General features: G+C 35.9%; 3 protein-coding genes across 23 annotated transcripts in view; 1 reads left to right on the top strand and 2 right to left on the bottom strand.

Annotated features, from left to right (window-relative positions):
• Positions 1 to 1,936, bottom strand: part of PKD2L2 (polycystin 2 like 2, transient receptor potential cation channel) — a 66,188-nt gene extending 64,252 nt beyond the window's left edge. For all 5 annotated transcript variants that reach the window (XR_014056854.1, XM_081500728.1, XM_081500730.1 and 2 more), the window contains exons 1-2: positions 1,842 to 1,936; positions 1,048 to 1,149 (exon numbers count right to left, since the gene is read on the bottom strand). Coding sequence is in view for 4 of the 5 variants with exons in the window: in XM_081500728.1 (XP_081356854.1) it covers positions 1,048 to 1,149; positions 1,842 to 1,872 (133 nt within the window). In the remaining variant the exon portion in view is untranslated. The remainder of the gene's footprint in view (positions 1 to 1,047; positions 1,150 to 1,841) is intronic.
• Positions 1,937 to 2,028: 92 nt separating this feature from the next.
• Positions 2,029 to 22,209, top strand: part of KLHL3 (kelch like family member 3) — a 289,234-nt gene continuing 269,053 nt past the window's right edge. For 2 of the 6 annotated variants that reach the window (XM_081500695.1, XM_081500692.1), the window contains exon 1: positions 2,029 to 2,239. The gene's annotated coding sequence lies outside the window, so the exon portion shown is untranslated. Of the gene's footprint in view, positions 2,240 to 17,507; positions 18,008 to 22,209 lie in introns of those variants that run through there. The other 4 variants (XM_081500696.1, XM_081500709.1, XM_081500714.1 and 1 more) reach the window with 4 other exon arrangements.
• On the bottom strand, positions 3,461 to 20,619 carry MYOT (myotilin). Of its 12 annotated transcripts, none has more exons than XM_081500740.1 (10): positions 20,527 to 20,619; positions 17,395 to 17,961; positions 13,218 to 13,392; positions 12,308 to 12,412; positions 9,378 to 9,427; positions 8,284 to 8,416; positions 6,616 to 6,823; positions 4,916 to 5,081; positions 4,212 to 4,429; positions 3,461 to 4,115 (listed from the first exon to the last, which is right to left on the bottom strand). In XM_081500740.1, exons 2-9 carry the CDS (start codon positions 17,748 to 17,750, stop codon positions 4,255 to 4,257), a joined length of 1,368 nt encoding a protein of 455 aa, XP_081356866.1. In that variant the 5' UTR covers positions 17,751 to 17,961; positions 20,527 to 20,619; the 3' UTR covers positions 3,461 to 4,115; positions 4,212 to 4,254. The 12 variants fall into 12 exon arrangements, with proteins under 12 accessions (XP_081356866.1, XP_081356861.1, XP_081356863.1 ...); XM_081500735.1 differs by having other exon boundaries at positions 4,264 to 4,429; XM_081500737.1 differs by having other exon boundaries at positions 4,276 to 4,429.

The raw sequence follows: 22,209 nt of genomic DNA, 5'->3' as shown, positions 1-22,209 counted from the left end.
ATAATACATCTTCAACATTATTCCATGGCAAACATGAAGCTGTGCCATTCTTTAATGTTGCATATTATGTCATTATATACACCAAAATATTAAAAAAATCCTCTGTGGGAGATTTGTTTCCCATTCTTCCTAATTATAAAAACGTGTTTTTTTAAAATCACTGAATAATGTGATTGAGTGATTTTAAATATTTTCCACTCCCCAAATGTTCTGTAATAAGCATTTAAAAACTAATCTAAGATAACTTATGAGATGGTTAAAGCTGTTTTTTAATCGATATCTGACTCAAGCTCACTCCCACATATCAATTAGTTAGTTAACTGATAAATATTGGGCTGGTCAAAAAGTTTGTATGGGTTTTTCCATACCATCTTACAGAAAAACCTGAATCAACTTTTTTGCCAGCCCAATAACTGCCGTACCAACATACGTCCAGCCCATGAGCTTACATCTACTGTATACTGGGTGCTATAAAGACAAAATGCTCTTTAATACTGATCATGCTATTAACTCACAGATAGGAGGAATGTAGGTTGAGATGTTTTCCTGGTCCTCCCTAAAGATTTGCACTGATTTCTATCTCCTGTAACTCAGAACTAGCATATTTTACTATTAACTGTGTAACATGCTAGGGGAAAGATCAAAGTAGACATCAAGACTAACTTCTTAGGCCTTATTTGTTGTCTGACCTATTTGTAGTCTGACTAGGGTGAAGCTGATGTATCTGTATGGCTCTAAAAGAAAACAAGACTTGGCAACTCAAGGGAATAATTATATTCAAGATAGAACTGCCAACAGGAATAACTGATCAACCAAAGTTGACTATGAAAGCTTTTTATTACATCCATGACTTAAAGTTGTGCCCCTTAAGAAATGGACATAGTGTCGATCTAAATGAATTTAAAGTGTTTAAAATGTGTCACTATTTTTTGAGAGGTTTCAGTAGTCTGAAAACCTATTTTTAAAAAAAATAAAACCCATGTTTTATTTTTCATCTGCAGATAACTTTAGCTCAAACAGTGTCTTCATCTACATCTGTGTACTTACATATACATAAGTTTATTAAAAAAATAGAGTAGAGTAACAACTCCTGAAGTGTGGTTCTAATTTCTACGTCCTCTCTGTAACGCAGTTTATGTTTCGGAGTTCCTGTGAGACATAAAACAAAAATTTTCCTTAATTTATAATGTATGTAAATCATAGGGATGGAAAAACACAGGCAATTTTAGCTGTTTACAGTGTGAAGGAAAGCTCCAACAGCTTCTGGTTATGTTTTTACTCTCACTTTTATGAAGAACGAATAATTAGTAACATTTTCCCACGGTGATAGTGGGCAATCATTTTATGACTGTTCATAATGAATTTTATAAGCTGGATGTTTTCTCACCAATCTTGTTTTAAACTGAAAAAGCAAAATTCAAACCAAACAAACCCCCGTCACCTGTCCCTAATCGTTTTTCGCCATCCGTCAACACTGCTTGGGATGGCTGGCTCCTGTTGGAGGAGGGAAAAGGACTCTGCCTGGGATTCTGCTAAGGTTGCTACTCCCTCGATCAACAAAGGCCTTCTAAGGCTGGCCCAGCGAAGGCCAGTGTACAGCAAGTGGCTGCGCCCAGATCCAGCTTCGGGCAAGGGTAAGGGGCGAGATGTCTCCTCGAGGCTTCACTTTGTCTGTCACACACAATGAGCCTCTCCGATTCTCAACAAGAGGCTGTGAAGGGTAACCGATCTGGAGATTTTATCTCTCATCAGAAATCATGCGGGGTTACAAACTTTCTTGCAGGGTATTTCGAATTGGCAGTTCCGCCCTGCCCCACCCACTCCCTAGGAGCGCCCCTCACCGCCTTGGTGCCACCGGGAAGCCTCGGCCATTGCCGACTTGGACCACGACGCCCGTTTCGCCTTCCTGGGCCTTCAGAGCCTGCGGGATACTCTCATGCACGTGCGCCCCTGGCTTGCGTGCCTGAGCGCGTCCTCGGACAACGCGCGCATGCGGGGCTTGAAGATGCGAATATGCGTGCGCACTGAGGGCTGCGTGGAATGGCTTGGCGTGAGGCCTGAGGCCGGCCTACGCATGGCGGCGTTTGTCTCCTGCGTGTTGTCGATTTCTAGGGCAAACTTGGCGTTAGGCCTGGACATAATCATAAAAATCGTAGTAACTAATTATGATGGGCTACTTTTTCTTGACTCTTTAACATCTGTTGGCTTGTTTAGTCTTCATACTGCCTCTTCCTGAAAGGTAGGTGCTTTGTCCTCGTATTAGACTTGAAGAGACTGAGGAGAATAAATTACTACCAAAGTCGTGTTGGGGCAAGGTTTGCTCAACGCCAACGCCCGAAATTGTAACGGAGACCCCACTCCGCCGCTGCAGCTTTCAGAAACTGATTATTACTAATTGAGAGCTGTTGCTCGACATAGCTTCCACCCCGCTTTCCACCCAATATGGCTGAAGAGAACGTTGAAATATATGTATTGGGAAAAAAAAAAAAAAAAAGGCTGTTTGGCAGTGATGATGTAAAAGGGTAGGCTGAAACAGTAGTTTTTGGGAGCCCAGACTCATATCTGACACAGAAGCTTTGCAAAGATGAGATTTGCAAACTAGCTATAGATAGAAGAAACCAGACAAATTTGACTGTAAATTAAGGCATCCACAAGCCCGCCAGAATGTGAGACTGGAGGGGATTCTCATGTTGGTGAAAACGAAAATAAAAAGGAATAAACCGAGAAGCCCCAGGTTAGCCAGCTGAGAAACCCGTCAAGCTGTTTTGAAAGTAAAAAGTAAAGCTATTTTTTGTTATTCCTCTGAAAGAGATATAGAATAATGTTGATAAATGCTGTTTCATGTCAGGTAAAAAGGAAAACTAGGCCACACAGCAGCAGGGGTCAAAGACTATCAATGATAAAAGGAATAGGAGAGGTCTAGCAGAAGGCCAGCAGCCAGTGGAGCAGAGACCTGAGAAAAAGAGGGCTACTGGCCTAACTTAAAGATATACAGGTTTTGCCTTTCCTGTACTGGGACTCTCAGAGGCTGGCAAAATTATGTTTTCTAAAGTAATAGGTTATCTGAACTTTCTAGAAATGGAGGAGGAAACCCCCCTCCCATGTAAGTATTCAAATTTACATGAACTGTAAGAATTAGGCAGAGGACTGCAGACTATTTTTAATCCGTTGAACTCAGTGATCTTGAAAAATTAGAAACCTATTTGGTTAAAACAAAACCACAATTTCAGGAGAGATAATATCATGCTTTAAGTTATTATGGTTGCCTTTGAGGTGCAAACATAAAAAGTCTAGTTTTGTATCAGGAGGAATAAACTGAGCTGTGAGCTTCACAGATCAACTGTTCTAGGATATAGTATTGTTGCCCTCCTGGAGGTTGTTATTCATAGGTTTTGCAGAGTGTCACAAACCAGAAGTTTTATCTTAAAGATCTAGACTTTTGTGAAGAGGAGACAGTCTGTTTTAAATATTTGAAATTTTATTCTGTTTTGACATAAAACTAAGGAACACTCAGATAATCTATACCATGTTAGTATTCCCATCAGAAAAAACAGGTAAAACTATTTAGAAAGCAGTATCAGTAAATCTTATTAAGCATTAGATGTGTTTAAAATGTTGATATTAATTTATAACCTGTAGGTGTGTATGACTTAAATGTTAAAATCTCACATTTGTTAAAGGTCTTCTACAATTACAAATCCAGATTTTCTGTAGGCTTCACAAACCAGAGAGGTAAATAGAATGTGCAGGAATCAAAGGATAACTGTATTGTAAATATGTATTAGTTGTGTTACCTAATTAAAGCCATAATCTGTTAATACAGCTATGGATTTATTTCAAAAATTTAATTAAATATATTATTGATAGTGTAGTTGTTGTGTTTTCCAATGTTGGTAGAGTGGTTAAAGTTCTTCACTTTCATAGAGTCCAGATTGAGCTGCCAGCCGCTGAAACTCTCCTTCAGGGTTAAAAGCTTGTTTCACATTCAGACCTTTCCCGTTAAGTGCTAAATATTTGCTGAAAGTTGGTCGGACACGTAACTGTTTAGGAGCTGGAAGAGTTTGGTTTGGACGGGCTGAAATAGATCAAATAAAAGTTAATTTAGAAAACTTGTTCTAAACACGTGGGTTGCTCTAGGTAGTTGTTATCAGACAGGAAAAGAAAAAATAGAAAACTGACTATGTATGAGAAGAATCCCTCAGATTTTGTACTATGCTGGAATTTGTGTTTCTTACTAAATCTCAGTTAAGTTCTTTATAACACTTGACATAGCACTTTATAAGAGCATGACATACCTGTAACATCTAATCTTGTGTTACATGTGGTCACTCCAGCTTCGTTAACTGCAGACACAGTATACCAGCCAGCATCTTTCTTGTTTACATCTTTTATCAATAAAGTAACTCTTCCAGAGTTATCATGATATAAACTGGAAACAGATAATTACAAGTTGAAAGTAAAGGAATTAGTTTTTCTGTGAGAATTTACTTACGATGTCTCTAACCTACAGAGTCAGACTAGTAAGAAGAAAAAAAAGCATTTGGAAATTCTGAGTCTGTAGGTAGTCATTGCATAACTACTGCTTTTCTTAAATTAAACATCCCCCTAATCTTGTTTGTATCATCTATTTCCTTGAGTCATCTTCTTTTATTGTTAGTAAAAGGGTAAATCCTAGCCTACTTTAACTGCTAAATTTCTGATTAGTGGAATCTAGCTTAGTGAGGCTTATCATATTTCTATATATTTTTAAAAATTGAAGTATAGTTGATTTACAATATTGTGTTAGTTTCATTTATACATGTTTTTAAAATTAGACAAATTGAGATCACAAATGCATGCCATTTATAATGCATTTCAAAGGATAACTGGATTCACCCAAGTACACTATAGTTAACTCTTGAAATACTTATCTTACCTTATTCGATCAGTGTTGAATTGTACCATTTCATTATTTCTTTTCCAGAAAAGCTTTGGTGGAGGTATAGCCGAGATTTGGCATTCTAGCTTCACTGATTCTCCCTCAAAAACTTTTTTACTCTGTGGTTTGTAGATGAACATTGGTGCTCTTCTATGTTCTTTTGCTACATATTAATAGAAAATTCATGTATTTGAAATATTATAAGAATATTAAGTCAAACCAAAGTATTATGAAGTTTGTATGCTGATACAAAAGTTTTAGAAAGTACTAACAACAGGAATGGAAGGTTTATGTTTCAGCTTTAGTTAAAATAATATGCAATACTGTTGTATACTATTTATAATTCTAAAACTAATGTAATGATGAATTGACTTTATAATCATGTTTCATTTGAAGAATTTAAGTTATGTTGTCATCATCTTACCTGTAGGGAGACAGACTGAGTGGTGGAAAGACAACCAACAACTTGGGTCCAAATTCTGTTTGCCCCACCAGCCATGCACATTGGGGAAAATTTTGTTTAGTTTCTCTGAGACTAAATTTTATTTATTATAAAGTGATACCCAAGTAATAGTGACTGCTGTGCCCACACTGAACAAAATTATGTGAGGATCAGTTGCGGTTATGAATGAAGAAGCACTTTGTAAACCATAAAATACAAATGCCAGTAATTATTATGTCTTTACTTTTCTTCAAATACCTGAGGGAAAAGAGTAACTGGTACTATAATACTATAACCCTAGCTTTTCTGAAGGAGAAATGAGGAGATTGGATGAATGCCAGCTGAAGTCTTTTTCAGTGCTAACATTATAGTGTTTTTGGAGCTATTGGCATAGAAAGGTTTAGCCCTAAGCGTAATCCCTTGAATTCTCTGTGTGTGTGTATGTGTGTATTTAAAATTCCCAGATCACTAGTTTTTCCCTTAGTCTGAGGTCCCTTATTATATCATAGAATAATCTTACAGATTTTTCATTCATCTGGGTAGAATACAAATTCAGGATTGCCCATCCTTTAACTTGATCAAGCTTTTATATAATAGACAGTGAATTATAGCAAAATATCTCAGATGCAGTATATCTTAAGTCATTATAAATGTGATATATTTAAAGCAGTTAAATTGTAATATTTTAAAACAGGGCATTAGTTTTATGAAAACTACTAAAAACAAGTTTGAGACATGAGTTTTATTCTACTTGTTTTCTAAAGCAAGTTGGCATATTTTTGTTGTCATAATTAGAGACTAATTTCTGGTAAAAAGTGCACAGCCTAAGGCTAAAAGTTAACATTTACTCTTCAATTTTAAACTATGTGTGATTATAACAACCTGTGAAAATGTGGATCAGATTGATTATTTTAGATCATAGACCAGAAAAATGATTAGATTACAATTTTTCATTTTAATGTTTTATCTACAAATACTGTACGTCTAAAAATGTAACTAGAGTACACTACCTTCTTTGGTCTGTCTGAAATGTTACCTTATTTCTCTTCCAGAAAAGCTTTAGTGGTAGATCTGTCATTCTAGTTTCTTTGAGTTTCCCTCAACCTCTGCCCACTGTGGCTTTTACATAAAAATTGATGTTCTACTAGATTCTATAGTATAGACATTAACCTTAAATGTAAAGTCTTTTTCAACAGTTTCTTTTTTGATTTGACATGTTTTTAAGGAGCTCTCTGTTATCTCTTTGAAAGCTTACCCAGGACGTCCAGCTGCACAGTAAAGGTGGCTTCTCCTGCTCTGTTCTTGGCAACACATGCATAAGCCCCTGCATCTGAAGCTCTGACCACTTCAAAGATGAGTGAATGAAAACCCTTCTCAGACACTATCATTTTGTGAAAATCATCTGATTGAACTGGTCTTCCATTTAGATACCATGACACATCAGGAGCTGGTAGTCCACTCACCTAGAAAGGAAAATACAAGATGATAGAATTTTAAATTACAGATCACTGGAACCCCTTTGTCCTTTTATGAATTTTAACAATTCAGTATCTGAGTGGGTTTGTGATTAAAAATGCAAAGTACAATCTTAAAAGATATTTTCTTTCAATAATTTTTAACAAAATAGTAAAAATGATAATCCTTGAAATTAATATAGTATTTTCAGACTATCTCAAACCACCTCTAGCTCTTTCATATGCAACCTCAGGCTCCTTAAGATCTCTTAATTACTATATTAAGGACATTAATTTATGTTATATTGGTTTCCACAAGGAATATGGAAGTGTTATGGCTTTTCTGGCTCGTGGCAAGTGCAAATGAAGTCCTAGAGACACGCATATATGAATCTTGCTAATCTAATTAATAACCTTTCCAAAACATGAGTGTTCTTGAGCTATAGTTCTGGGATATGAATGACATTTTGTTAAGTGTTTTCATATAAGCCTTAACAGTCAAATCTGTACACTGAATTTCACTCATAAGGAATCTGGAAAAATATTTTATGAAGAAAAAGTTCTCCAAAATGATGATAATAAAAATGTAGGCCTTACTGATAAGTTATTTTAGCCTGAAGAATTCTTCTAGGCCAAGAGAGGGCAGGGCAGCTTGAATTTCTTGAAGAGGCATTTTATTTAGGAAATCCTATTGTTATGAAAACTTCACTTATATAGGGTATTAGGTGTTTGGCACTATTGTAAGTACCTTATACCTATTTACTCAGTTTATCTCAAATAGCTTTATGACGTTGGTACATTTTTTATTCACATTTTACAGGGAAAACAGAAGGGTAGCGATATTAAATGATTTGTCTCAGGTTACACTGGGAAGACGGTAAAGCATCTGCCTACAATGCTGGACACCCAGGTTCAATCCCTGGGTCGGCAAGATCTCCTGGAGAAGGAAATGGCAACCCACTCCAGTATTCTTGCCTGGAAAATCCCATGGACGGTGGAACCTGGTAGGCTACAGTCCATGGGGTTGCAGAGTCAGATACAACTGAGCGAGTTCACTTTCACACAGCTGGAAAATGGCAGGGCCAGGATTTTAACCCAGGTAAACTTATGTATAGTGTTCTTATCCACTATGTATACTACTTGGGCTTCTTTGGTGGCTCAGACGGTAAAAAATCTGCCTGCAATGCTGGAGACTCAGGTTCGATCCCTGGGTCAGGAAGATCCCCTGGAGAAGGGAATGGCTACCCACTCTAGTATTCTCGCCTGGAGAATTCCATGGACAGAGGAACCTGGTGGGTTACAGTCCATAGGGTAGCAAAGAGTTGGACACGATTGAGTGACTAACACACACACATACATACATACTACTTGTCAGGCTGTGTGGAAAGCTCTGAAGAGGAGGAGACATTTTTCAAAACTTAGTATCCCATTGTTAACTTCTCTCCAATATTTTTGAACTTTTCTCTTACTTTGAAGTCCATTCTGCAGAATCTTCCTTCTTCAATTGACATATTCTCTGGCACTTGAATGAAACGAGGTGGGTAAAATTTCTCCTGGATTGCATCCTGATCATTCACATCTCCCCTTGAAGATGATCTGCTTCTACAAAAACATTTTAATAATCACTATGCAGAAGAATTGTCATTGCTCTTCCTTTTGTGGAAATATAATTTAGCCATCACATTTGAAACCCCAGAGGCTATGCTGTTAGATTTGATAGTGTAGTAACAATGGAGAGAGACTGCAGAGCTATATTTATCTGTGGCATATTTGATGACTATTAGAAATGGTAGCAATTTAGAAACATCTTACTAAACATGTTTAGTATGTAAACATGGTCTTGGCTTATTTGACCAAGACATTTAAAAAATTTCCTCTGAGACAGTTGTGATAATTAACAGATAAAAATTTTTATCGTCATCTTGGATGTTAGAAAATTCACATTGCTTTTCTCTGTTGTTCCAAAGCAGTATAAACATTATTTTCTTTTTTATAGCCATACATTTTTATTGTGTGTGTTAGTTGCTCAGTCATGTCTGACTCTGTGACCCCATGGACTGTAGCTCGCCTGTCTCCTCTGTCCATGGGATTCTCCAGGCAAGAATACTTAAATGGATTGCCATTCCCTTCTCCAGGGGATCTTCCCAACCCAGGGATTGTACCTGGGTCTCTTGCACTGTGGGCAGTTTCTTTACCATCTAAGCATAGTTAATTTACAGTGTTGTGTTAGCTTCAGGTGTATAGCAAAGTGATTCAGCTATATACAAATATATCTTTTTCAGATTCTTTTCCATTATAGGTTATTACAAGACATTGAATATAGTTCCCTGTGCTGTACAATAGGTCCTTTTTATTTATCTATTTTGTATGTAGACGTGTGTATATGTTATCCTAAACTCCTAATTTATCCACCCCCCAACCCGCTATCCCCTCTGGTGACACTGTTTTTTATAAAAGGTTTATAAGAAACTTGAGGATTTTGTAAATATTACATTTAAAAAAATATGAACATGTTTTAGGTAGCAAAATACATACTTCTTTAAAATTAGAAACATTTTTTTACCTTACTTGTGATGTAGGAACTTGCAGTCGTGCATGTTCTATATTGTGCTGCTTGAAATTAAAAGAAAGTGATAATGTTAACATACCATCGTTAGCTTGAAATTAAGCAGAATTTAGTAGCTGTAGTTGAAAGGAACATTTCTGTTGTGGTTGTGTTTGTATTGTCATAGATAGTTCTGTATATTTAGCTGTTAAGCATTTAAAATATGGTATACTAACCTTCTAGTACTCTAGCAAGAAATCTGTAGAATTAAGACTATTGAATAGATATGGTTTATGAAAATTAAGTAAACTTTGAACTGATAGTGGTCCATTTTTCAAATGACTATTTTTTATGTCAAAGGATGATGAATCCCCGTGGTGTATTTGAAATGTGAGCACATAGTACAGATTGTCCTTTGGTAAAACGGAAATAGTCGTGAAGTCACTTTTGTTGGCAGTAGATAACAGGGTATTATGCCTACTACTCATAAGTGGCACCAACAACAATAAACATGTATTAGACTGGAAAATACTTTTCTTTTTAGCTCAGGGGACAAAATCTTGATGGACACTCTGGAAGCTGTGTGTAGAGCTATGACTAGCCTTTGGAAAACAATATTACTTCCTGCTTAATAAGGATGTATTTAATTTAAACAACCATCTTTTAGGATTTATATCTGAGCACCAGAAAGTTATTCATATTTGAGGATTAAATCAGAAATTGATGAATATTATAATTAATTAGTAAGATATTGTGTGCCTGTTTCTCATATTTCATTGTGCTTGGTATAGTGAGAGATACAAAGAAGTAGAAAACATAGTCCTTATCTGGACATATGAAAAATATCTGTATAGCAACATAGCAAATAAATACAGATAATTTATTTTAGGATGAACTTTAATTTTATTTGTATTTTGTCATTCTAAAACAAAATTCTTATAACTGCAATAATTGTTGGTGAGGCTTTGCGTTTCTCTAAGCAAAATGTCAAAAGAACAATCAATATGGCAGAAACCAACACAATATTGTAAAGCAATTCTCCTCCAATTAAAAAATAAATAAAATATAAAAAAGAGCACTCAACGAATTTTTTGGTAAAAAAAAATCCACTTAAAATCATATTACCCAAATTAAGTTTTTTACTTTTTCCTATAGTGGTTTGAATATATATAGATTTGTGTTCATAGGTATGATATTTTTGGTTATATGTATTGCATTGGCCAAAAAGTTCATTCAGGTTTTTTCATACCATCTTAGGGAAAACCCAAATGAACTTTTTGGCCAGCACAATAGTTTGATGACATTTTGTATTATTTAAGTAGACTATTTGAAGTGTAAGATTTTTCTTTTCTGGTTTCATAATATATTTTGCTGCTCTCTCTTTTCTTGGTACTGTCATCTTCATTTTAAAGTTTTTGAAGAACTAATGAGAAAAACAATACATCCTTGCCCTTGAAATCATACATTGAATTTGTAAGATAAACCATCATCAATATAATGTTACTTTGAGTTATTTCTTCTTATAGAGATATATTTATGTCTTTTTCTTGCTTTAATCTCCTATTCCAACTGCAGAGTCCAACACACAGTAGATGGTTCATATAAATTAGTTGAATAAATGAGCATGTGAACTGTTTAGTAGCTAGGAGAGATTTAAGTTCTATTTTCAGGTTCTAGTTAACTTGCTGTGCTAGATAGACCCCACTCTATCCTTTTTAGTAGATCTAGTCACATTTGGTGAAAAAGTGAAAGTGTTAGTTACTCAGTACTGTCTGACTTTTGTGACCCCATGGACTGTAACCCACCAGGCTCCTCTGTCCATGGAATTCTGCAGGCAAGAATACTAGAGTGGGTAGCCATTCCCTTCTCCAGGGGATCATCCTGATCTAGGGATTGAACCTGGATCTCCTGTGTGAATAGTCTACCTGCAATGTGGGAGATCTGGGGTTCGACCCCTGAGTTGGGAAGATCCCCTGGAGGAGGGAATGGCTACCCACTCCAGTGTTCTTGCCTGGAGAATTCCATGGACAAAGGAGCCTGGTAGGCTACAGTCCATAGGGTCGCAAAGAGTGGAACATGACTGAGTGATTAACACACAGTCACATTTAATAGAAACAATCTTATTTTCCTCTTATACTTTAGAAGGATGCTTTTTCAGGAGATTGGAATTCTTGAATGCCTGGTTTCATCCCTTTTGCTCCCAGTTTCTGTGGACTTTTTAGGAAGGACTAAGAGATAACTACAGAAGGAAGACAGGAAGCAATAGCTGTTCATTCTGCCTCTCCAGCAGTACACTTCTCTTTGAGGTTAACTTGTTAAAATAAAATTGGTCAGGAACATGCCTGTGGAATAATCACTTTATGTTCTCCATAAAGTTAATCCCTTCTTGGAAAGGATGCTTTTGTTAATCCTGGAGCCATTATTCATAAGATTTTTGTGGTCTGTTTTGTTTCTAATAAGCATTTCAAAATACATGGAACGTGTCAAAGGAATTAGATGTTTCATTAGTACACGAGTTTATTTTAAAACTTTGAAATGATAAACAGCTTATGAGAAAAGGTTGCAATTACTTTCTTTAGAGTTTTAACTTCCGTCCTGTTAAAGATTTACAACTGATAAATTTTCTGTCCATGTAGACGTTGTAGGGAGAGTCCTAGGTCTAACTGACCCCTAAATGTCCAGATGAAAAGTGACACCATTAGCCTTCTGGTGTTTTGACTTTGTAACATTTCATATGCAGATATTAGAACCACCAGAAAATAGGGTAAAGTTAAAAATTTTTGTGTATGTATTCAACCAGTCATGGCCTGTCCTTTTTTATATCTAATGCAGCGTGGAAGTAATTGACTTTTGCTTCAAATGCTATTTATAAATATTTAGAAGAGCGTACATCTGAAAATCACATGAAAGAAAAGTGCTCCAGTTAGATAAAGATTAGTTTAATTTACCTGTGCTGAATCTTGTGCCTCACTGTCATTTTGACCTTGAAACACAGCAGCTGCATTCTGTGGTCCTAGCAATCTGCGAGCCATCTTCTCCTCATATGTTAGCCGCTTTAAAGAAAGAATCATAAAGGAGATAGTAGTGAGATTTAGTAAAAGTTGTTTATATGACCTTACCTTAAAACCACCAAGAAATATAATTATGCCTATTGAATGATAGATACTGTATTTTTAAGAGATCATTTTCTTTCATTCAAAGCATTTCCACTTCCTTCATCTGTAAATATTCATCACTGTTTTCTTTTTTCTCCTAGGAAAGGCAAGCTTTGTTGTTGTTCAGTTGCTAAGTCATGACTGATGCTTTGTGATCCCGTGAACTACAGCGCACCAGGCTTTTCTGTCCTTCACTATCTTCCTGAGTTAACTCAAACTCATATATTTTTTTTTTCTTTCAAAAAGCCCAAACAAATTTTTTGGCCAATCCAGTAGTAGATTAAAGGCATATAGTAGTACTGTTGCAGATATCAGTGACTAATAATACAATGTGCAAAATAAGAATTGTAGCTGTTTCCATTAATAGTATATATCAAAGTACATGAAGAAGTCAGGTTGACAGTATTTCCCATTAGTTATTTGGTCATCAGACATTTTTATGGAAGGGCAACTCTTAAAATTTGAATTAAGTCATTCAGATTGGTTTTTTTTTTCCATTTGCTTCATTCTTTTACTACTGAACTCCTAGAAGGGATTTCATGCAGAGAAGTACAGAATAGGATCCAAATATTCCCTCTTTTTAGAAAATCCTATCCCTTGCTGATTATATGGACATAGCTCTGTGAGACAGAAACAACTCTCTTACTGAGATTAGATTTTATAGTTCTATTGTCTTTTTATGCTAAATAGGCATCTTGCTTACTTGGTTTCCATTGTGAAGAAGGCTGTCCTTGCATTTTAGCTTTCTCTCCAAATCTTGAATAAGAGCTTCTTTTGATCCTTGTATTTCATGGTCAGGAGTCCTTGGTGTGGGCTTAGCATTTGCATTTTGGGATGACTTAACATTTACAGGTTGGCCTACTGAGGGTTGTTGATAGCTGTAAAAAGAAAAAAAGATTTTTTAAAAAGGAGATCTTTAAGAAGTGGTAAAATAGAATTGGCATCTTTTTGTCAGTCACCTTTAGGTAGGTTGAATTTACCACTTAGTATTGCTGGTGTTATTAAAATATCAATTGCCTTAATAACAGTCAAGAAGAATTTTATAGGAATGGTTACCAGCTGTTTTTTCTTTTCTTTTTGTCTTTGCAAATGAAAATTATGTAGCAGGAGGAGCAATTTAGATTAGACGTAAGAAGAATGTTTTTCCTTAAGAATATCTTTTTCCATAAGAAGATCTTTCCTAAAGAAGTGAGAGTGAGTCTGGTAAGTGGCAACGTGAGGGCTCTTCCAATATTCCAGTTGAATTTCCTAAGTTTGATTTATGGATGGATAGTAAGCATTAGTGTACTAGAACTGACTCATATGGGCTTAAGAGAATGATGTTTAGTGTCTCTTCCCAACTCACTGTGATCTCATGTTGAAAGTCTGAAATTGATTGGTGGGAGTATATGCACTAGGGAAATTGGTTAGTACCACAATTACCACCTTCCTCCAGAGCTGATTGTTAAACATTTATCAGCATGACTACTGGTGTTCAATGAATATTCTCTTGCTTTGAATTGAATTGAGTTTATATAATCTCTGGCTTTAATTTCTACTTCCTGTTAATTTCATATTCTAGATAATCCAAGTATGGCACTATATAACAACTTCTAAAGTAATAGTTTCTTTAATGTTGCTAAAGTGATTTTTAGAGAAAGAGATGATTAGAGGAGGAAGGAGAAAGAAATGTAAACTGAGAAAAAAGGGGGTCTAGAAAACATGTTTGAATGGCATTTGAAGAGCTTGGTTTAAATCCTTATTTCAAATTCCAATCCTAAATTTTATTCTAAGACGTCCTTGCACCTCTCAGAGTTTCCCTGCTGATTCTAATAGAGGGCAGGGGTGGTGTTTAGGGAGTCCTGTATTTTTAGATCTGTTAGGTAGCTCATGCTTTTAACAGTTTATTCATATTTTACCTAGTTTATTTACTTAGGGCGCTGCAGGTGCTAGCTTATACCCGTTTAGTATAATAGATACTATATTATGTGGGAAAACTGGCCACTGCCCTCTGAATATTTTGCCATTATCATAATAAACATTCTCCAGATATCCAGATGAGGAAGCCTTGGTCTGTTTTCTGATAAGTTCATGTTCAAAAATTCTCAAGGATCATTAAAAGAACCTGTAAGCTAAGGGGAAATATATTTCCTCTGAGTGGAGCTAGAGTTTTAATTTTTGCAGACTTTGGGGACTTGGTTAGTAATCTCTAGATTGTAAATATACTGAGGGAAAAAAGATGTTTTATTACTCACTGTTGTATTATTTATATCTACTAACCCGAAGCTTTCAAAGTAGTGAGGCGATACTATTAGTTCAATGAATGAATATTTTTCATTGTATTCAAGATACTCTATTGAAAGTTGAATATATACGTTTTCCCTTGTTGTATTCCAGATCTTCAGGATTGCCTATATCAGTCCTTACTTAAGTCTAATTTTTTCAGTGAAGTAAATAGCCAAACAAAGTGTTTAAGTAAATAGTAAGGTGGTTTTGTTTTAAGATTGAATTACCAGGTCAAAGTGGTAAAATTCCTTTGGTTTTATAGATCTACTATTTCTTCAAATGTATTAAGTTAGAATAGTCTGCCTGGGGTTTTTTTTTGAGCTAGCCTACCATTTTTTAAAAAGTTACATGTGTTTGGTAAAGTGAGTTAGCATTAAATTATAATTTTGTCACACTGTCATATTAAAGTGGAATATGTCTGAGAAATCCTAAAGGACTGTTAAAACCAAGGCTGAGAATTACTTATATGTATTTATGCAACTTCAGTCACTTTGTTCACTGAGTATCTGCATTATTACCATTTTATATGGTTTAAGGGTTAGGACTTGCTATCTGTTCATAATTAGAAACTAACGTTATACTTGCACAATGCTTTATAGGGTTTTCTCCCCCTAACATTAATCACGCAAATCCTTACTTTCGTTAAAGATCAACATACTGAATCACCTAGCAGGTAAGGTAGTCATGCTGAATGTCACACAGCAAGCTTTTTGAAAGGAGTACTTAAAGAGTTCCTTTAAATTTCCAGTCTGTTGGTTCGAGCAAATGTATGAAACATTTGCTTAAGGGTTCCTTACTGATGAAAAGCTAACTAAAGCTTTCAAGCTTCTCTAGGTCAGAATCCAAGGGAATTATTTTAGAAGACAGGGCAAACTTAAGCCCATCATAACAATGAGGGAGTTGTGCACAAATGTTCAAAGGGCCAGAGCTTTCCACCCTGTACAGCTGGACACTGAATGGGTATCAAGTGGCTGTGGGAAGATTAAAAGAGTTATCTATGATTGCTGAAAATGGAACAGCTAAAGCTGGATCTTTGATCTCTAGTTTGGGGTCCTTCTATGCTTTATTTCTCATCCTCTCCATTGCACCCTTTTTTCCCCTCTTTAGTTCTATGCATGGAACTAAGTACATGGTCATGGCTTGCTCGTATTTATTTGATGGCCTTCTTTTCTGCACAGGAATTTGGAATAGGATTAAAGACTTTACTAAGAAGAATATAGTAGTCAGAAAAGGTTATTTTAGATTTAAATATGCTTATACAGGAAATTTAGAAATAATTGAAAGCTAGATGCAAAAAGATTATCTGGGTAAAATGTAACTAAGAAAAATCTACAATGTGTGATAATAGGTATAATGGGAATTTGGGATAGAAGAGGAGGAAAGGGCTCTTAATTCCTGAAGGCATCTTTTAAAATTATTAGGCCAAACCTGTGAGAATGTCTTTTTGTAGGTGAAAATTTTTATCAGCCATTTCAGATGGTTCTACCTAGTATCTATAGGATTCTAACAAATGTGTTTGGCTTTCTTAGTTTTTATTTTTAAAAATATTGAAAAATTTTCTTTGCAAGTTGATTTGCTGTGGTTAGACCAGTAACAATTGGAATCTCTTGAAAAATTAGCCTCTAGAGAAAACTGAGAGAAATTAGCAAGAATTTCAGCATATCTGTTGATAAGCCTGTAACCAACAAAACATATTCCATCAGTTTTTCAGATGCCTCTGATTTAATTCTTTTGACGTTCTAGCCAGCCGAGGAATAGGAAAACTGATAGCCCAGAGTTTGCATAAGCACAAAGTATTTAGTTCATGTTTTAAAAAAAGCACAACCACTATGTCCTTCTTCATATCAGTTTCTCCTCGGACAGTTTTAGGGCTGTGGCAATAGTACATGCTTGCGTAAGTCTGCAGGTATTCTTCCCTGTATTTAGATTGGTCCAACCAGCTTGAACAAAGTGTGGTTTTAATGATCTTCAAAACTTTAAGGTCAAGAACCTTTATCTATTCAAGCCTTTTTTTCTGATCATCGAGAAAATTCACATACTTTAGTGTCTGAATCCCATATTTTATTTTTAGCCAAGTGGATATTCAGGATCAGAGGGGAAGATGGATAGTAAGAAAAGACTAAAACTGAGAAGAAACTTAATAGCCTCTGCTTATGTGAGAGGAAATCCTATCTGAAGAAGAGCAGACAGGTGTTCACCTCAGCTAAGCTTAGATCCAGAGTGATCAAATTTACAGCATGAGGAACTTAAAGCTGTGGAAATAGTTCACTATTCTTGGGTATATTAGAAATCTTTTTTTGAAGATGGAAAATAATAGGTGAATAATTGTATAATATGAAGTAACAGGTGATTTGGTTTTAACTCAACCTGGACACTGGAGAATGGATCAGATGACTTATTGCCAGTACCCTGGTTCAAGGTGTTCCAGGAAAAATATGGAATGAGACCATGAGGTCACATTGACTTTTTAGATCGTGAAGAATGACGTACATAACCCATCCCCCTTCTCCCCCAGATACTAGCTCCCAGGATACACAGTTCTATCTAACTATGTGTCTCTCTCTTTCTATATATATATGTATATATATATATACATATTTTTTAAGCTCACTTACTTGGAGTCCACGGTGGAAGGGATTTTACTGCTGCTGTAATCAGGCTGTGATGGTAATATGGAGCTGAGGAAGCTGGCTGGAGACTGGTTATAAGTAGCTGTAACCCTTTGGCCTGGGTTGGAGCCAGTAAGCTGCTGAGGAGAAGCAGGGAAAGCAGAGGAGGACATAGTGATGTGAGAGCTCACTGTTGAGGAGGCAGAATATCTTTGCTCTGTGCACTGGCGTGGTTGGATGGTAATGGAAGACTGTTTGGTCTGGCTAGAGTAGCTGGAGATTTCCGGTCCGGGAGGCTGAAGTCTGGAGCCACATGGATTTTGGGTTTGGATGAAGTGTTTTGGGCGTTCGTAGTTAAACATGTTTAGCTGGTTTGTGGAAGTTGAAGGCAACTTATTATTGTAATGACTTGCTCCTGAAGGGGTGGGGTCCTGAATCTGGGTCTGCAAGCCTGGAATTACAGAAGGTTGCAGTGAATCAGAAGCGACCTTGGTCTGTGCCTCCTTGTTGAGATCCTGGGAATACAGTGCTCCTGGCTTTGATGGAGTGGCCTTCTCTTGAAGAATATTGTTCCTTCAAAAGAAGAAAGTGATTCAGTTACAGTATTTGCATAAAAATGGTACTGTTTAAGATCTTTAGGAGTTTATGTGCTTTTTTTTTTTTTTTCTTAAAGATTATGTGCTTTCAAAGTCATCTCAAGGTGGAACTTTTCTGGCTTATAGACTTTCCATTCCTTTATGCGTTGTCTTTGCACAAATGACTTCCACTTGAGAATAAGAAAAAATAATTCATTAGTGTTTGTGTGCCTCTGGGTGATTCTTCAAGCATGCCCGGGGGCTTCAAGATGTAGGAAAAGTTTGATTTTGAGTTCGCCAGGTGTTTGTTTATGAAAAGAAAATTTGTGATGTTGCTCAGTGTGATAATTTTATGGTTTCATGTTTAGGTTTTGACCAAAGCTTGCAGCTTCATTAGGCACAAAGAGTTACTGATTTTAAATTACTAGCAGTTGAATATATTAGCTTCTATTCAGTTTGAATTCTTCCATTGCTCATCAATACCAATGAACAGCTCTTCTGATGCACCATTAATTCATGCCTTGGTGGTCTGTGATGAATGACATGGTGAATCAAGGCGAGCAGTGTGCTTCTTTTCTAAAGAACATTACTGACCATATTTGTTTTTTCATCCTTTTACAATTTCAAAAGTACAGCAAACATCTGTACTTCACTGTTGTCAACTGTGAGTGGATTTCGTTTTACCTTATAATTCACTGCCTCTTTTTCTTCCTTTGATTCCCAATTGACCATAGTACCAAACTAGATGATAATTAAGGAGTGACTGCATTCATGTATCTCTCTGTATGTATATAAGTTACTGTATTCCAGAACCCTTTGTAGTTTTTTGTTATTTTTTGATTTTATTATCTAGTAATTGGTCTTGCTGTTCTCTTAATTATTTGGTTTCACTTTAAATTATTTTTGTGTTTAGTTTGTATTTTAGACTAAACTTTGAAATTGCTTTCATTCCTGTATTATTTTTTCTTTTGAAATGGCAAACAGGATGTACAGAAGGAAGTAAGGCAGCTTTGAAGCTAGCCTATACTTTTCCAAGAAAAGATGATTGCCATTTCTCTTACTTAGCTCTGCATTGGCACTCCTGACTTTTGACAGTAGGTCCCCATTTTTCCTTTGATGAATCATTTGCCACTAAAATCAGCCTCAAAGAAATATTTTCACCTGATTTTTTCCATTAGTATGGTAAATCTGGGAAGGACTATATATATATACTTTACACAAAAGGACTAGCCCCATAAATTGTTTTAACATTAATTCTGTCTTTATTCAAAATATCAAGTAATTTAGTTCAGAATATGTTTAGTTTGTTTCACATAGTATAAACCAACACTGAGGTAATGATAAATCAAACTTTTAGCTAGTAAAATTAACCAAATTGTCATCATTGAATCATAGTCTTAGGATTATTTAATGTCCTCTCTTGAATAAAGTATCATTTTTAATGAAAAATTTCTAAACCCATCAACTTGATTCTCAGGTTGTGTATATAGTTTAAACAGTTTTAGGAAAGAACAAAAATGCAACTAAACAGCCAAGAGAAAGATTCTATTGAAAAAGGCACTTAAAAAGTGATACATTTCTTAATTTTGAGTTTATGAACACAAGCACATTCAACTAGGGTGCATTTTAGTAATTAACTATGTTAAGCCTTGAAATTACTGGAGAAAAACATCCAAAAGGAGGCTTTAATTAGATACTCTTAAAAAAAAGAGACTATTTCAAGGCAAGTAGTTTTATAGTTATGGGTTTACTCTACTGCAGAATTGAATCCAGTGTTTGATTTTAAATTCCTTTTTGGGCTGACATATCATTCAGATTAATTTCAAATAGCAAAGAATAAACTGTTAAACAAATAGCCAGTAGATATTTTCCAGAAAGTTCCCTGTTTTTCTTTACGTGTATTTTTAGAGTGTCAACCATCTTGTACATTTTGATATCAGCTTACATAGTTAAAAATTACTGTTATTTTTTTAAAAAATTCAATTAAAAATATGTTCTTTCAAAAGTTTCATTTTCATGTCTGAAGAAAATTTTGTACAGATGTTCATGCAGATAACTCTGGAAGGCTTTTCTTTGTTTTTATAGTTACTGTTCAACAATCAGTTCTATAATCCTTCTGTTTTATGGCAGTATCATTTTATTCCAAATAATGTTAAATAAATTTTAGAGATTTTATGAATAAATTTCTATTAACTCTCTTGTTTAGAAAAATCTTAACTTTCCCCCCTATCTCTACTATACCACAAACTTAAACAAAAAACTGAGGATATTTGGAAGCTATAGGACATTGCACAGTTACAGTTAGGCCAGGTGTCCTTTTTCAAAGAAAACTGATGATTGAAAAATAACGACACACAACTATCTTTCCTTCTACCTTTTTTAATGCCTTATAGTTGCAGTGGAATGAACAGGTCTCATTCTTTTCAAATCTTTGTATAATGCCATTATGGTCTTGTGGCTTTTGAACTTTTTATCTGAAGATCACCTTTTACATACTGTTCTGATTTGGACAAAAAACAAAAACAAAACCCAAAACTGAAGCAGGAATAAAGAAGGGACTTACCCAAGTTCCAGAGAGTGCCAGCTGGGTTAAACCTACTACTAAAGGGAAGGAAGAGGCATCCCCTTCCCTTGCAGACTAATCTAGTGGCTCTGTGCTTAGTATTATAGCACCACTGACTTTTATCAGCTGCCAAGCAGTGACATCTGATGTGCTTGCCTGTCCATCTACCTATGCTGGTATGTCAAAGTAAGAGTCCATGATCTAAACAATATCTCAGATGTCTTAGTGATATTTAAGGAGTGGGATTACATGAGCTTCTCTTGCAAGCCTCTTTATTTTAGATGTGAACTTTGACTTGGAGCTTTAGCAAGCTCATGTAGGGGGGACAGCAAAGAACTGAGAAATGGGAAAAGGTGTAGAGAAAACTCATTTTATTTTTTTTGTGATGGGGGCTTTGATCTTCCCTGGTGAAAAAAGGACCGAAAGGGAAATAGTATGCTAAGACTGACATTCTGACTACGAAGACTTCTCCAGAAATAAGACCACTGATGGATGGGCTTCAAATTGATTTCTGTTAGATAGCTCTTCATCTGAAGACCTCTTTTTTTCCTCTCTTGCCAAATGGAAGGAGGGGTGGAGTGGGATTCAAACAGTTTTTTTCAAGAGAGGGAATGTGTCTAGAAAAAGGCAAGAGAGCAGAATGATGGTGTCATGTCACTGGGAAGGTGGGGAAGTGGAAAAACACGATTTGGTCTGTATAGCAAGTTCTCTGAATCTGTATGGTATACAGATCCTTGACCTTATACTTTTATTGACCCTATACCTTTATACTTTTATTCTAAAAGAGTTAAAAAACACTTAAGAAACTACCCATCAAGCAGCGTTTACAATTAGGACTCTGTCCTGTAGCTCTCTTTATCTCCCTTACTCCTTACAGTTACACAATTTCCTTTCTCTTTTCACCAAGGAGACCATCTTAGCCTTTTATGTTTCCATTTGTGTGTGTGTGTGTGTGTGCAGAGAAGTATATAATTAGGAAGAAAGCTTCAGATCAACAAGAGGTGGTAGAGAGGGGTAGGTGGCATGAGGATCAGGCTAATCGAGTGAAATTATCTGTATTTAGTGGCTTTAGCTTTGGTATGGTTCTGTTGTTTAAAACATAATTATTTATTCCCCTCCCTCATGGTCTTAGAAAAGGCCCTATCGCTGGGAAAGATTGAGGGCAGGAGGAGAAAGGGACAACAGAGGATGAGATGGTTGGATGGCATCACTGATTCAATGGACATGAGTTTGAGCAAGCTCCGGGAGATGGTGATGGACAGGGAAGCCTGGCGTGCTGCAGTCCATGGGGTCGCAGAGTTGGACATGACTGAGTGACTGAACAACAACCCTCATAGATACTCCAGACTCGCTGTAATTGCCATGTACATCAGGGTCCAACAAATAGATAATTGAGCACAAATGAGCCACTTAAAATTCTTCACAGCTGACCATGTAGGTGTACCTTCCTTTGGTGTTCAGAGAAAGTTTGATGACTGCTACCTTAGTATAAAAAGCGTTACTTAGTAGAAAAAGCATGCTGGACTTGACGAATAGGCATTTGCTTACTTATTGTAAGGAGTCTTATTGTAAGTCTTATTATAAGGAATCACCCAAAATATTTCTCCACTTCTGCTCACTGATATTTCAGGTTATATTAATATGGGGAAAGCCTTCAATCCAAATTAGACTTAAAATGTAAGT

This window comes from Giraffa tippelskirchi, chromosome 6 (assembly GCF_054371585.1).
Source record: "Giraffa tippelskirchi isolate mGirTip1 chromosome 6, T2T-mGirTip1v1.2.pri, whole genome shotgun sequence".
Lineage (NCBI taxonomy): Eukaryota > Metazoa > Chordata > Mammalia > Artiodactyla > Giraffidae > Giraffa > Giraffa tippelskirchi.
Note: the sequence above shows the minus strand (reverse complement) of the source record. Positions and strands in the feature narration are given on the sequence as shown.